General features: G+C 55.3%; 1 protein-coding gene across 1 annotated transcript; it reads left to right on the forward strand.

The window, feature by feature from the left end:
• The first annotated feature begins 316 nt into the window (after nt 1-316).
• Nucleotides 317-14,781, forward strand: TGM1 (transglutaminase 1). The gene is made up of 15 exons (XM_069595610.1): nt 317-444; nt 1,172-1,528; nt 1,678-1,866; nt 2,842-3,090; nt 3,480-3,598; nt 3,706-3,813; nt 4,246-4,420; nt 4,828-4,966; nt 5,101-5,204; nt 7,843-7,931; nt 8,443-8,596; nt 8,704-8,985; nt 9,116-9,276; nt 9,603-9,739; nt 14,379-14,781. The coding sequence occupies exons 1-15, from the start codon at nt 420-422 to the stop codon at nt 14,602-14,604; spliced, it is 2,514 nt and encodes an 837-aa protein (XP_069451711.1). The 5' UTR covers nt 317-419; the 3' UTR covers nt 14,605-14,781.
• The last annotated feature ends 826 nt before the right edge of the window (nt 14,782-15,607 follow it).

Genomic DNA, 15,607 nt, shown 5'->3' on the forward strand with positions numbered 1-15,607 from the left:
CAAGTCTGCTGGATAGAGGTGGCCCCTGGCCCATTGCCCTCTGACCTTCTCCACTGAGAATGTGTCTCTGATGCACCCAGTTTGGCAGGCAGCATCCCCCAGACAGGTGATCGCCCTGAGTCTTTCCAACTTGAGCCCTCACAGATACCAACCGCGCCCTCTCCCTACTCGTCGGTCCTTAGTTCCTCGAAAGGGGAAAAGAGGGTGTGGCCCAGAGTCATTTCCCGGCCCCCAGACGCTGGACCTCCTCCCCCAAGTGGGGGTGACGAAGCAACCTTCCTCTTCTTCCCAGAAGCTCGGCCCCGCCCTCCTCCCTTAAAAACCACTTACCGGCCCGCCCCACGCTTTCCATTCGTGCGGCGGAGTCTGTCCCGTCCCATCGGTCCCGACCTGTTCCACCTCCGCCGCGGGACTCAGAGATGTCGTCGCCAACACCTTCATCAGGTGAGGGGCTCCGACGGGGCACTGCGATGCTGAACCCCAGCGATGCTGTCTGGGGGGCCGAGGTCGGGTCCCAACAAGGTGGAGTGTGGGCCAGCCAGAGCCTGTCCGCCCCAGCGAGGCTCCCGGCGACCAGAGATCCCCTGCCTGGGAAGACTGACTGCAGGCACCTCCGCCCCCTTCCCCTCCCAGCAGCTGCTCATGGGTGTTTGACCCGACAACGTGGGAAAATGCCAGGACCCCCAGTGGTGAATGTCACTCATCTAATTCGGGGAGCAGTGGGTGGGGGATTCCTTCTAAGCAATGGTCCTTGAGGCTTCAGCATTGGATCTCCAGACTGAGGAGCTGGCAGGGGGAGCAGGCTCAGGATGGTCTGTGCTGCCGCCTCTCGAAGCAGTGACAAGCGTGCACTCGTTTCCCGGGATGAGTCCGGGAGCAGGTTTCTGGATTGGGCATCTGCTTTGAAGGATGTCCCTGTGAGGGTGAGAGGGGAAAAAGACTCATCTCTCTAATGTGGGAAGTTTCTCTAGGTGAGTGAGAGGAGTCTTTGGGGGAAGGTCTCTGGGTGGATCTGAGGGAATCTCAGGGTCAGGGTCAGATCACCTGTCATCTGGCTGGGACGGAATCAGCTCTCTGGATGGAGGGTTTCTGAGTGAGCTGACTGGAGCATCCTGTAGGGGTAAAGGAGGTCTGAGTGAGTGATCAGAGCCTCCTTGCCTCTTCCACATAGGGGGTCCTCGCTCGGATGTCGGCCGCTGGGGTGGAAACCCCTGGCGGCCCCCCACCACCCCTTCTCCAGAGCCGGAACCAGAGCCAGACAGACGTTCTCGCCGCGGGGGCCGATCCTTCTGGGCTCGCTGCTGCGGCTGCTGCTCTTGCAGGAATGCAGAAGACGATGACTGGGGGCCTGAGCGCCGCGGAGACCGGGGAGGTCGAGGGTCTGGCTCCAGGAGTCGAAGACCCGACTCCCGGGGCTCAGACTCCCGCGGCTCAGACTCCCGCCGCTCAGACTCCCGCCGCTCAGACTCCCGCCGGCCTGGCTCCCGGGGCAGCGCTGTGAACGCAGCTGGAGATGGCACCATCCGGGGTGAGGCCCACCTGGCTATGCTATCTGAGAGCCAAAAAGCCTTAATTGGGCCTGAGGCTCATTCTGACATCTCTGGGGGCCTGGGAGGCTGGTGGTGGGGGCCTAGACACCCTGTGGGGCTCTACTGAGCCAGAGCTGTGGCCTTGCAGACGGAATGCTGGTGGTCACTGGCATGGATCTGCTGAGTTCACGCTCAGACCAGAACCGCCGAGAGCACCACACAGACGAGTTCGAGTACGATGAGCTGATTCTCCGCCGTGGGCAGCCTTTCCATATGGTCCTCTTCCTGTCTCGTCCCTATGAGTCCTCCGATCATGTCACCCTGGAGCTGTGCATCGGTCAGTGAAGCCTGCAGTGGGGGATGGGGATGGTGGTGGTGAAGACCCCAGGTAGGGTGGAGTAGGAATAGGGAGCTGGTTAGCAGGGCTGCCAGCCCTGGTATTAGGGTCACAGGGATGTCTTTAGGCTCCTCCCTTGCCCCACTCCTCGCCCCTGCCAGCTAAGGCAGGTGTAATCATGTAAGTATGTCCCCCGGAGGGAGGGTCTTGGCTTCCTTGTTTTCATTTCCTAAGCTCACCCTCTCCAAGCCTCCAGGAGCATTTGTCTCAAGATACTTTTCCTTTGGATCCTTACTACCGCATCCTCTCCAGTGTTGCTGCTTTTGTGTATCTTTCTTTCTGGGTCTGCCCTCCTTCCCCAGGATGTGACTTCACTCTCTGTCCAACTCTGTCTCTCTGTCCCCATGGCCCAGGGCATGTGCCTCCCTCATTGCATTGCTTGGTGGCCATTGACTGCCTAGGCTGGTGATTATGCTGCCGCCGGGGGCGGGTGACTCCTGGTACCCTTTGATTAGGGCCTAGCCTTGCCCACCCCAGCCTCTAATTTCCCAGGTACCCTTACCACCTCCAGCAGGGATGCCTTGGGCTCTGGAAGCTGCAGCCTCAGAGAGCGGGCAGGCTTTCAGGACAGGAAACTGTGTTTTCATGTGGGGTGGGGACACCTAGACCCAGACAGGGTGGCTCTGCTCCTCCTGCCCAGATACTGGCACAGTCAGGCAGGTGGAGGGTGACGGTGACCTGGTCTCTTCTACTCACCTCCGAGTTAAGTGCGAGGGAACAGGTTTGGGATGTTGGACTGGAGCTCTGCCCTGACATGTGGGCATGCGTCGGGTGGGGACAGAGCTATTCTCAGTCTGGCCCAGGCAGTTGTCCAACTTGGGACACACATCCTGGGTGGGGCTGAGAGAAGTCCAAGGCTCCATCCCCCTGCTTCAAGTGGGCTGCAGCAGCTAATCAGTGTTTCCCCCATGGCAGGAAACAATCCCGAGGTGGGCAAGGGCACCCACGTGATCATCCCAGTGGGCAAGGGGGGCAGTGGAGGCTGGAAGGCCCAGGTGACCAAGTCCAGTGGGCAGAATCTGAACCTGCGGGTCCACACCTCCCCCAACGCCATCATCGGCAAGTTTCAGTTCACTGTCCGCACACGCTGCAAAGCTGGAGAGTTCCAACTGCCCTTTGACCCCCGCAACGAGATCTACATCCTCTTCAATCCCTGGTGCCCCGGTGAGCTGCTGGAGCAAAATGTGGACAGGAGGGGAGGGCATGTAGGGTTTCCTTTGCTAGATCTGGGTACGCGCCTGGGTGCCTAGCCCTAGGAGAAGCCAGCTTCCCAGTGTCCAGGTGAGGGGACCTCAATGCAAGACGTAGAGAAGTGACCAGCCCAAGGTCACAGAGCTGCATCACCTCTCCTAGTGAAGGGCCCTGGTGACAGCCACCCTTTTCCCATTGTCCCCTATCCTGTTTACTCCATCCGTCCTGGAAGCAGTGCTGCCAGGTTAGAGGTGTCCCTGCTCTTCCTCTGCAGTCATGAGCCCTGCAGAAGCAGCCAAGGGGCAGGTGGGACCCAGGGAGAGGGCTGAAGGGGACCAAGCATATGTGTTTTGGGGACACAGAGGACATCGTGTATGTGGACCATGAGGACTGGCGGCAGGAGTATGTGCTTAATGAGTCTGGGCGAATTTACTATGGGACAGAAGCGCAGATTGGCGAGCGGACCTGGAACTACGGCCAGGTAGGGTTCGCTAGGGCCTCGTGCACTCGGGGGCACTAGAGGCAGGTGAGGCGGGGTGGCGGCGCAGGTGCTAGCCTAAGGGTCACCTCTGCCCTGGCTCCCCCTAGTTTGACCACGGGGTGCTGGACGCCTGCCTGTACATCCTGGACCGGCGGGGCATGCCCTATGGAGGCCGCAGGGACCCCGTCAGTGTCTCCCGGGTCATCTCTGCCATGGTGAGCTCCCTTGAGCCTCTGAGACCTACTGAGTGTCTGCCTGCTGTCTCCCTCCCCCATTCCTACCATTTCTGATTCTTCCAGGACCCCAGCCCTGTCCGTGCCCTTGCAAAAGGTACGGTGGGAAGGGATCTCACTCATCTCCCCTCCCAGCCTGCCCCCTAACCCTCCCCTTCCTGGCTCTAGTTCCAGCTCTTGTGGAATGTAGGGCCAAACCCCAAACTTGGCACACCCAGGATTCACATTCCTGTGTCAGACCAGGATGGGGGGGGCAGAGGGCTGTGGGAGGGGCAGGCAGGACTCAGACTGCCTCCGAATCTTGAGCGTTTAGGGGTGAGGGGTGGTTGCAGGGCCAGGGGCTAGGCTGGGGGCCACAAAGCAGGTCCTGAGCCTCTTCCCCAACTCTGCCCCACCCCATCCTGTCCTGGACAGGTGAACTCCTTGGATGACAATGGGGTCCTGATTGGGAACTGGTCTGGAGATTATTCCCGCGGTACCAACCCATCAGCATGGGTGGGCAGCGTGGAGATCCTTCTCAGCTACCTACGCACCGGCAACTCTGTCCCCTTCGGCCAGTGCTGGGTCTTCGCCGGTGTGACCACCACAGGTAGTGGAGGGATGGGACGCGAACCGCCTGGGCTCTACACGGAGGATGGAAGGAAGCTAGGCTCCACCTTCGCGAGCCCAGCCCAGTTGCGGCTACAGTGCAGGGACAGGCGGGGGTGGCTGGCAGGCTGGCCTTAATTATCATTAATTAGTGTTAACAACCCAGAAAGGCCTAGAGGAGAGGAGGGAGAAGGGACAGGCAGGCACAAGGCCAGGCAGGTAGCCTGGCTTCCCCTAACCCCCAACACTCCCTGGCTCGGTGAACTTCTGACTCTAGTGACCCCTGACCCAGCTTGGCAACCCCAGTTGCCCTTGTCCCCTTGCTATTCCTGACCTCATGCCTCACCTGCCCTTTACCCCTGCCCTGGCCCGGGGCCCTGAACCCCAACCCTGGCTGCCCCCCCACAGTGCTGCGCTGCCTGGGCCTGGCCACCCGTACTGTCACCAACTTCAACTCCGCGCACGACACAGACACTTCCCTCACCATGGACATCTACTTTGATGAGAACATGAAGCCCCTGGAGCACCTGAACCATGATTCTGTCTGGTGAGGCTGGGGCTGGGCTGGGCTGCCTGTCCCTGCTGGTGACCGGAGACGCGAGTCCTGGATGCCGAGAGCTGGGGATGCTGGGGAGGCCCCAGGCAGGCAGCCCACTGAACCCTCCATCTGCGTTCATCCAGGAACTTCCACGTGTGGAATGACTGTTGGATGAAGAGGCCAGATCTGCCCTCAGGCTTCGATGGGTGGCAGGTTGTGGACGCCACACCCCAGGAGACCAGCAGTGGTGAGCAGGGCCCCTGCCTGGCTCCCAGATCCCATTGGGGGCCCCTCCCTGTGTCCCCAGCTAGGGGAACAAACTCCAGTGTCCTGGACAGGGCCTTGGAGTCAGGTCCTTTCGTTCCACAGTTCTTCAGACGGACTCATGAGGACAATCACCATGTGACCCTTCATTTATTTTCACCTTTCTGCATAATTATTTGCCCCAATTTTATTTATTTATAATGGTTATTACACTCAGATGGCTCAAAAGTCCCAAGATTTGAGAGAATTCAGTGAGAGGTTTCCCTCGCCCGACAAACCCACTTTTCCCACTTACATTTTTATTTACATGTCCTGGAGGTAATTAATTGAAAGACCTTTTTAAACCATATATATATAGTTCAAAAAGTCACTATTTTAAGTGAAGAGCTTCCCAGGTGACTCAGCGGTAAAGAATTCGCCTGCCAATTCAGGAGATGCAGGTTCATTCCTTGGCTTAGGAAGATCCCCTGGAGGAGGTCATGGCAACCCACTCCAGTATTCTTGCCTGGAGAATTCCACGGACAGAGGAGCCTGGTGGGCTACAGTCCATGGGGTTGTAATGAGTTGGACACAACTGAGTGACTAAGCACATTTTAAGTAAAACATGCTTGGAAGAAAAAAAATAGAATTGCATAACGTAAAATGTAAAACTTCCTATTCTCTCCCAGGTGGTTTCAGTTTTGTTTCAAGGAAATTTCTAGACCTGAACTCCAGGAACAGATTCCAGAAATCTGTGTGTTTTTGAAAGTTCCCCTGGTGATGTTGCGGATCAGCTGGGTTAGAGGCTTTCTCTAGGGCACAGTGTTAGGTCAGCAGCAGAGTGAACCCAGCCCCTAACTTCCTCTCTTTTGACACATATTCTTGCTTTTACCAAGTTCTTCTCATTGCTCCACTGAGTTATATGTATGGTATGGGGAAAAAATCAGGGTTCAGGTAGGTTCAAAGGAGGTAACAGCTTCTATAACCCAGTCCAGCCTAAGAAATAATCACTGATGGCGTAACCTACTAGTCTCTTCTCTGCAACATATGTTTCTGCAAAAATCAGATCTCCCCAGACTTTCCTGGTGGTCCAGTGGTTAAGACTCCTCACTTCCACTGCCAAGTCTGCAGGTTCAGTCCCTGGTGGGGGAAGATTTGCATGCCGTGAGATGTGGTCAAAAACAAAATTAGGTCTCAAACAGGTCCCCCACACCCTTCCCAGTTAATAATCTGGCCCCAGGTGGCCCCCACCTGCCCCTCCAGCTGCTTCTCCCCTCCCTGCATCCCGCTTCTCCCTTCCTCACCCTGAGTCAGATAGCCCTCTCCTAGCCTACCTTCCTCTTCTGGTCTTGACCAGACCCCTCCCTCCCAGTCATCTCTGTGAATAGTGCCCCCTGAGTTATACAACCCCAGAGACGCCTGTGATATTGAAAGAGCCTGTCACAGGACACCAGGAGACATGAGTTCCAGTCCCTGCTCTAGGAAGTGGGTGGGCTAGGTGGCAGGCAGGGATTCTGAGGCCAGCCAGGGCTTGATTCTAGCTTGATCACTTCTTAGATATGTCATCTTAGGCCAGTTCCTTGCACCTTTGGGCTCTGGTGTTCTTGTTTGTAATATGGGGATGATGTATACCTTATAGAGTGATTGGGAGGATCAAATGAGAAGCATATTAGACTAGCAGCATGGCTGGAGCTTAGTAGCTACTTGGTAAGGATTAGCTCCTTCCAGTCTCTCTGTGTCCGGCTGTCTTACGTCCTCGCATTCACTTTGCCTTGCTGAGCCTATTTCCCCATCTGTAAAAGAAGACCCTAGTTTGAGGTATTTTCTAAGATTCCCTCCTGTTGGACAGCCCTCACTTCCTGTTCTGTGTCCTCTCAGCCACACCTCCTCTCTATCAACCTGTCTCCTCCAGAAAGCCCTCTGGAGCATGTTGAAGACAGACACTGTTTCCTACCAGCTCCCCAGTCACCTCCCCACAGAGAGGATACCATGGACTGTAGAGCTGAGGGTGGTTCTGGATCTTTCTGGAATGGTGACTGTGATGTCATCTCTCTCCCAGCTGGCAAGCAGAGCCATAATGGGCTCTGGGTTTGTTTTGATGTAGGATGGGGTGGGGGGGGGTGGGGTCTTGACCTCTGGGGGTCATAGACAGCCGACATCCAGCTTCAGCCAGTGGAGGAAGTATGCCAGCAATTTGGTTACCAAGGCAGGCTTGTCCCCCTACACTTGTCGCTGCTCCCCTCATCCCCACCAATGACTGAAGCAAAATAGAACTGCTCTCCCCTTTGTTTTCCCTCCCTGAGCTGGACTGTGAAGTCAGATTGGTCAGTCATGTCTGACTCTTTGTGACCCCATGCACTGTAGCCTGCCAGGTTCCTCCGTCCATGGGATTTTCCAGGCAAGAATACTGGAGTGGGTTGCCATTTCCTTCTTTAGGGGATCTTCCTGACCCAGGGATCGAACCCAAGTCTCCTGCATTGCAGACAGACTTTTTACCGTCTGAGCCACCAGAGAATCCAGACTGGTGGGGGCTGAACCTGGGCAGTGGGGACTGGGTGGGCTTGGAAGGGTGGGCCCAGGATCTAGGGGTCCCACTCAGCCTCCCTGGATCTCTCACCCCTGTGGTGCCCTCACTCCCGTAGGCATCTTCTGCTGTGGGCCCTGCTCTGTGCAGTCCATCAAGAATGGCTTGGTCTACATGAAGTACGACACACCCTTCATTTTCGCAGAGGTGAGGGCTGTGCGCCCTGTGCCCTCGTGGGCATCCTGGGGAGACCAGGGCACTGGCGTTGGTCCTAGGTTCTCCAGGCATGCCCCACTGCTGACCAACTACCTCTGTGACCTTGGGCAGGTCACTCATTCTGCAAATCTTAGTTTCCCTAACTGTAAAAACCATAATAATGGCTGCCGTGCTTTCTGTGCTCGGGATCAAAAGAAGTAATGGGTATGAAACTGCTCTATAAGTCATGGAGTCAGCAAGTGAGTGCAAGGGATTACTGTTATTAATGCCCAATGCACTGTGCGGAGCCTCCCAGATCAACTTCTTTCCTGCTCTCTGGCCTTGTCTGGCTCAGCTTGAAAAGTCTCCCAGTTTCACTCGCCAGGAAGCTCCCAACCTTTGGATCCAGCCTTCCCTGCAGTTCCTAGGATCCGAGGAAGGCAGCTGGGGGGTCAGGCCCACCCTCAGACCCTCTGGCTCATTCATTCCGGATTCACACCCCTCAAAACTGCCCTCCTGACAGGTAAACAGTGACAAAGTTTACTGGCAGCGACAGGATGACGGCAGCTTCAAGATCGTGTATGTGGAGGAGAAAGCCATCGGCTCACTCATCATTACAAAGGCTATCGGCTCCAACATGCGAGAAGACGTCACGCACACCTATAAGCACCCAGAAGGTACCAGCTCCCCATCCCGGCCAGCTCTGGCCACAACCAAGGGTGCCTTCCAAGCGCCCGCCCACCCAGCAGCAGCTGTAAGCTCACCCTTGACCCTCAACCCCCAGGCTCAGAAGCAGAGCGGAAGGCAGTGGAGACCGCGGCCGCCCACGGCAGCAAACCCAACGTGTACGCCACGCGGGACTCGACGGAGGATGTGGCCATGCAGGTGGAGGCGCAGGACGCAGTGATGGGGCAGGACCTGACGGTCTGCGTGGTGCTGACCAACCGCGGCAGCAGCCCCCGCACCGTGAAGCTGCACCTCTACCTCTCTGTCACCTTCTACACCGGCGTCACGGGATCCGTCTTCAAGGAGAGCAAGAAGGAGGTGGTGCTGGCGCCGGGGGCCTGTAAGTGCCCCTTCCCCAGCCTGTAGCACCCCTCTCCATGTCTGGGTAGCCCAGGGCTGGGCACATGGAGACCCGGGGAGGCCGAGTCTGGGGAAGCAGGCCTCGGTGACGCCAGGCCTCTTCCCTGCAGCGGAGCGCGTGACCATGCCCGTGGCCTACAAGGAATACCGGGCCCAGCTCGTAGACCAGGGAGCCATGCTGCTCAACGTCTCAGGCCACGTGAAGGAGAACGGGCAGGTGCTGGCCAAGCAGCACACCTTCCGTCTGCGTACCCCAGACCTCAGTCTCACGGTAGAGCAGCGGGCTGGGCTGGGGGCAGATTGGAGGGCGAGGCACGGGGCACGAGGCCAGAAGCAGTGGTGGGAGGAGGTCAGGGACCAGCCTGGGCTCTTGGGCTTCGGTTCCCTGTTCTGGAAAATCAGATCTCATTTCCCTTACTCTGGAGTGGCTTCAGCTGGGGAGTAGGTTGGAGTTTCCTCTCTGGCTTTGGGTGAGGCAAGAATGTGGGCTCAGGGCGGTCTTCATTCTAAGGAGCTTTCCCTCCCTCTCTGGTGGGAGTGTCCAGTCCCATAAATTTGGCCCGAGGCTCTGATAATGGGGGTCTCTTTCTCTCTCAGTTACTGGGAGCAGCTGTGGTTGGCCAGGAGTGCGAAGTACAGATTGTCTTCAAGAACCCGCTGCCTGTCACCCTCACCAACGTCGTCTTCCGGCTCGAGGGCTCCGGGTTGCAGAGGCCCAAGATCCTCAATGTCGGGTGAGTGCAGCCCCTCCTTCTGCCCCGGCCACTGCCCTTGCCAGCCTCCTGGCTGCATGGGTCCCACCTTTGTCCCTCTCCTGCTCAGGTCAGGACAGTAAGGTCTGTCACCTGGGGCCAGCCAGCAACACCTCCTGACTGAGTTCAAGAAGGCCTGCTTCAGGCAGTGCTCCTCGGTGTCCCTGCCCTGCCTTGCTGGCTTGTTAGGGAGCTAAAGCCTCATATAGGAATCACTAGCTATTTGTCACTACTGTTGCCCAGCACTCAAGAGTTGAGCAGGCACTTTCAGGAATGTAAGCTCCTTTGGAGATGCCCAGTACCCTTGAAAGTACATTAGAGATAATCATATGATGAGCTTCAGGTCCTGGCTTCTTCACTCATGGGCTGTGTGCTATATGTATGATCTTCTCTATGCCTCAGTTTTCTCACCTGTAAAGTGGGGATAACAGTAATAACCTGGCTCTGAGAATCACAGGAGACAATACATGTAAAGCCCTCAGCGTGGTGCTGGGCACAGCATCAGTGCTCTGCTGGTAGCTGCCCACCCTTTACAGATGGGGCGGCTGGTGGCCACATCTCCCAGAGTGTCTCGGCTCCTAAGGGGCAGGCTCCACTCCTCCGCCACGGTGCACACCTCATGCAGGCTCTCAAGCTGGTTGCTGGGCTGGTGTGGTGAGCAGAGTGAACAGTTCCTAAGGAAAGAGCCCTGTGCCTCAGGCCCTCATCCCACCTGCTGGGGCCTGATCCCAAGCCAGGGGAGGCTGTGTGCCCAGCAAGTGCCCAAGGTCGTGTTCCCGGGCCGTGCTGCCACCTCTGACATGGACTCACACATGCAGGAACAGGGACAGCAGAGAAGGCCAGAGGCTGACCTTTAAGATCAGCTTTCTGGTGACACGGGCAGGCATTTTCCTCATCCAATAAAGAGCACCCGAGGGAAAGTGACCACACTCACGGAGGGGCTGGGTGAGGAAACAGAGGGTCCCTGACCACCCTACCCATCCCTCTCCCCACACACAGGCTCTGCCTGGGGGTGGCTGCCACTTTCACCAACAGACCAGAGCTGAAAAGGCTGCTGTTCTAGCTTTGCCCCATGCTGGGCTCCTGGGTGATGGGACACCTCACAAAGGAGCGCTCTCCTCCTGTCGCCCTAAAAGAGTTTCTGGCAGCTTAGAGAGCGGAGCGTGGAACTCCCAGGCAGCCTGCTTGCTGGGGTCTCGCCTGCCGCTGACAGGCAGAGGCTCCCTTGTCCTGAGGGGTCCCCGGAGCTGGGCTCCGCTCAGCTTCCCTGCCAGATCTTTGATTCTCTCCCCTTCCAGGGAGTAAGGCAAGGGCTACCCACACTCTGTACTGGAGACTCAGCCCCTCTCTTCAACTGTGGGCCCAGTCTCCCCACCAGTAAATGAGAGGGTTGGATGGTGGTTTCTCAAGGCAGGCCCTCGGTTGACATTCTGTGGCTCCTCCAGCTACTGTGAGCCCAGGCGGGGCCTCCAGCACAGGTGAGAGCCCCGAGCTGCTGATTTGGGTGTATTATTGGCTGGCCAAAAGGTTCGTTTGGGTTTTCCCCTAACATCTTAGAGAAAATCCCTGAACAAACTTCTTGGCCAACCCAAGCAATTCCAAAATTGGCATTACTTCACTCTCATTTGGACATCAAAGGCTGTGGTATGGAGCCTCATTATGGCATAAGGTGTGCCACCCCACCTGCTGACTGGCCACTTAATAAACATTCCAGCACTTACTCCTCCAGATGGCTGTTGTCACCACTAAAGCAGGCACCAAGGGAAGCTAGAAGTCTGCTCCAAACCCTTCTGGGAATTTCCCCCAGAGCCTGAATCACATTCTCTAGAATGTCCTTAGGGTGGTCTTCTAAGGAAGTGGATTTGACTTTGGGGAAACAGCTTCAAGTCATTTAGAACTAAGACTGATTAATAAGGTAAATAAGTGAGCTAGGTGGGTCATAATGCCCTTTTCAATCAGAAATGAACCTTGGCTGTAAAGGAGGGACAGTGACTTGGCCAGGTGTGAGTGCACGCCCAAGTGGGTACATGTAATGTGTGTGGAGTTTTAAATGGCTGTGAAGGAAAATCTGAGAGGAGCTTTTTTAAATGTTCAGTGTGGTTGAACAAGAGCATAAACGCTAATTTTATGCTAATACTCAAATTAGCATCAAAGACAATGCTAATTTGGATGTCTAAGTTCTGATGTCCTGTCAGAGAGTTTTATTACTGGCACTCAGTATGTTGTGGGCTCATTCCAGCGTTAGTAGCTGATGTGTTTGCCTTAAGCTAGGGTGCAGCCAAGGTCTTGCCTGACACTAAGATCAGGGTAGGGAGAGATCTTGACATCCCTAGTTGGAACCTAGAGAGCAATTTATCTTGGAAATAATCTTATAAATAAAGGCTAGGCTCTGAAATCGTACAGTTCAATTACACATATGTGTGCTCAGTTGCTTCAGTTGTGTGACCCTATGGACTGAACCCCACCAGGCTCCTCTCTCCATGGGGATTCTCCAGGCAAGAATACTGGAGTGGGTTGCCATGCCCTCCTCCAGGGGATCTTCCCGACCTGCGGATCAAATCCTTGTCTCCTGAGTCTTCTGCATTGCAGGAAAATTCATTACCCCTGAGCCACTGGAGAAGCCCCACAGTTCAATTATAGTATGGGTAAATAGACTTTTGAAGGCTGGTCTGAACCCAAACAACCTTTAACCTCATATCAATGGAAAAGTGGGCACAAATTAAAAACACAGATTTGTTACCAGGCAAAGTACAGCTTGGGGCTTCCGCTGTAACTCAGTGGTAAAGAAACCACCTGCAGTGCAGGAGCTGTAGGAGATGCAATTTCTGTCCTTGGGTTGGGAAGATCCCCTGGAGGAGGGCATAGCAACCCACTCCAGTATTCTTGCCTGGAGAATCCCATGGACAGAGGAGCCTGGCGGGCTTCAGGGCACAGGGTCTCAGAGTCGGAGATGACTGAGGCAGCTGAGCACGCACGCAGAGTATAGCCTACCTGTTAAGTTGTAGACTGAATTTCAAGTTGCATATTATGATAGAAAATCTAGAAATTAAGTCTACAACCTATCAGGTAGACATCTATCTTCCAGACTTTCCTACTTCTCACCTTCATAGAGCTTGGAAGCACCTTCAAGACCATCTGATCCCACCCCCTCATTTTATATTCACTTCCATTTTACATCAGAATGTGAGGATGACTGGTACGTGTTCTAAACTACACAGTTAATGGGGTAGAAGGAGTACAGAGTGGTCCAGGGACGTCCCTTGGCAGCAGGCTCCAAGCTAAATGTTTTTGCCCCAAGGAAATCCTTGATGTTGGGGTGTTGGCTCATTCTTTTGGAGGACTGTGGTGTTTGCACAAGTCTGGCTCCAGAAATGGTCCCCAAGGCAGGCTCAAGTTTAGCAGGGGCCAGAGGTAAGGGTTTCAGGCAGAGGCAGGAAAGGACAGATGCTAACAGGTGTGAACAACTGCAACATACATTCAATCACAGTCAGTGTGCCTGTGGACTCGCAGATCGCTGGAGAAGCTCAGAGATTCATTTTCCTGAGGGTAGGAGGTGCTCCAGGGAGCCCTCACTTAAGAGGAAGGGTGAACTGGGTCTGGAGGCAGCCCAGGGGCAAGGCATGAAAACAAGGTGAATTCAGGAGAGGGGTGGAGCTCACTGGGGCTGGTGGGCAGGAGGAATGTGGTGGTAGTGGGGGGGAATGATCACAGGCAGGCGGGGTGAGTCAGAGTGACCCTGTGTGTCAGGTTACGGAGCTACAGTTTCGTCTGTCTCCTAAGCAACAAGGAAGCCAAGCCCTTGAAAGGCTCAGTTCACCTCTGAGGGATTGGAAAAATGAATGGAAAATGAGATGAGAGGCAAGGAGGGCAGATAGAAGGCAGGTGAAATTGTAAATTCCTGGAGGGGTGATCTGGGACTAGAGGTGCATGGGAAGGAAGAAAATAAAGACACTGAGGTGTGTGTCTGTGTACACCAGCATGTGTATTTCTCTCACATACACACTTGGTGTGTGTCAATTTAATTTAAAGATGCCGCCTGTCTGTTCTTGGGAGGGACTCCAGTTTTGTTTGCTTGTCTTTTGGGGGACTCCAGTTTTGTTTTGTTTTGTTTTGTTTTGTTTTTGAGATAACATCCTAAGAGGTGATGGTAGCAGAGAACTCCTTTTCTTCCACCTTCTTCCTTGGCAAGCCTGGAAGTATTTGGCAACACTGTGTCAAGCCCCAAAGTCTCCTTTTGAGGTTTCCTTGATCTTGGAAACCCACCAGGGCATGGGGCTGACCTGGTTGGGGCAGGAGCACTGGTGATGGAGAGGAGGGGGCTGTGCTCGCTCTTCGGCCCAGATGTTTGTGAGAGCAGGGAGGGAGGAGTGCTGAATGCCGAGGAGATTTCCAGCTCGGCAGCTGGCTGGGTAGCCGCTGATCACGCTTTGTGGAGGCGGACTTGGGATTCAGGCTTTGTCCTCCGTCAGTAGGTTAGGTCGTGGGTGTAGAGATTCCAGCTGAGCCCAGAAATGCCGGAAGGGCTCCGCCTTCTGCTCCTTCCTTCCAGCTGCCCCATCAGCCCTTACTCCCCACTCCGCACCCTGTCACCCCAGGCCCATGACCCTATCTCTGCCCACAGGGACATTGGGGGCAACGAGACAGTGACCCTGCGCCAGACGTTTGTGCCTGTGAGACCAGGTCCCCGCCAGCTCATTGCCAGCTTGGATAGCCCACAGCTCTCCCAGGTGCACGGGGTCATCCAGGTGGACGTAGCCCCAGCCGGCGGAGGCGGGGCCTTCTCAGACATTAGAGGCAGCGGTCGCTCACGGGAGACCATCCCCATGGCCTCTCGAGGTGGGGCTTAGCCCTGAGCCAGAAGCAATGGGACTGATGTCAGATGAGCAAGGACACTGCCTCAAGACAGGGGCCTACGGCAGAGAGGCTCCCCAGGGGCTCAGGTGGGAGACCTGGGCCCCTGGGAGGAGCTGATCTCATTTGCACAGATGCTAGACGTAGATGCTAATAAACCGTTTTTTAATAAAGCTGCTGTTCTGTCCATGTGTCAGTCTATACCAAGCTAAGGAGTGTGGGCCCATGGCCTATCCTGGGGATGCAACTTGGCATTTCTGACACCCTTAGTTCTGAGAAGCGTGGTTGGCAGACCACCAGCGGCAGCCCTCAGCAGCTCTTAATGCGGGCCGCTTGGCATCAGGACAGCCTCCAGTGCTTCCCCCGCTAGTCTCCCCCCACCGGGTGCTTCTGACCGAAGCCCTTCTGAAGCTACCTGGGCTGAGGGGGACTGCCCCTTCCACAGCACCCCCTGATGGAGAGAAAGAGCTAAATTCCCTTCTATGGGCACACGTTTGAGGTAAGAAATAGGCTGGACTTCTCTGGGAACAGCAAAACTCACTTTCCAGTATTGATCTTCAAATATCCTTGTCAAAGAATTTTTACGAAAGTAATGTGTGTTCAGTGTTAAGCATTAAGAAAATACAGAAAATGGTAAAGGAGAAAATAACAATAATCCTCAACTCCCACCATGTACAGAAAGTAACTTAACATTGTTTCACATGCTGCTTGCCACCACCCCCCGGCACCCTGCCCATAAATTCCTACAGAGTTAAATATTCTTTGAAAACACCACGGTTGGAGACTAGATGGTAGACTAGGCCCTCCTGGTCCCTTGGATCTCCGGCTGCCCTTCTCACTCTCCAGCTGGTGCCTCTGCCTCTGCTCAGACTCGGCAGTTGGGGTGACTCAGGCCTCTGCCCTGGGCTGTCTGTCATCCAGCTACACTCTGCCAAGGTGAGCTCTGCCAGCCTTGAGGTTTTAAAGACTCCCCAAGTTGTATGTGTTCCTTGAACCCCA

Source organism: Ovis canadensis, chromosome 7 (genome assembly GCF_042477335.2).
Source record: "Ovis canadensis isolate MfBH-ARS-UI-01 breed Bighorn chromosome 7, ARS-UI_OviCan_v2, whole genome shotgun sequence".
In the NCBI taxonomy this organism is placed as follows: Eukaryota; Metazoa; Chordata; class Mammalia; order Artiodactyla; family Bovidae; genus Ovis; species Ovis canadensis.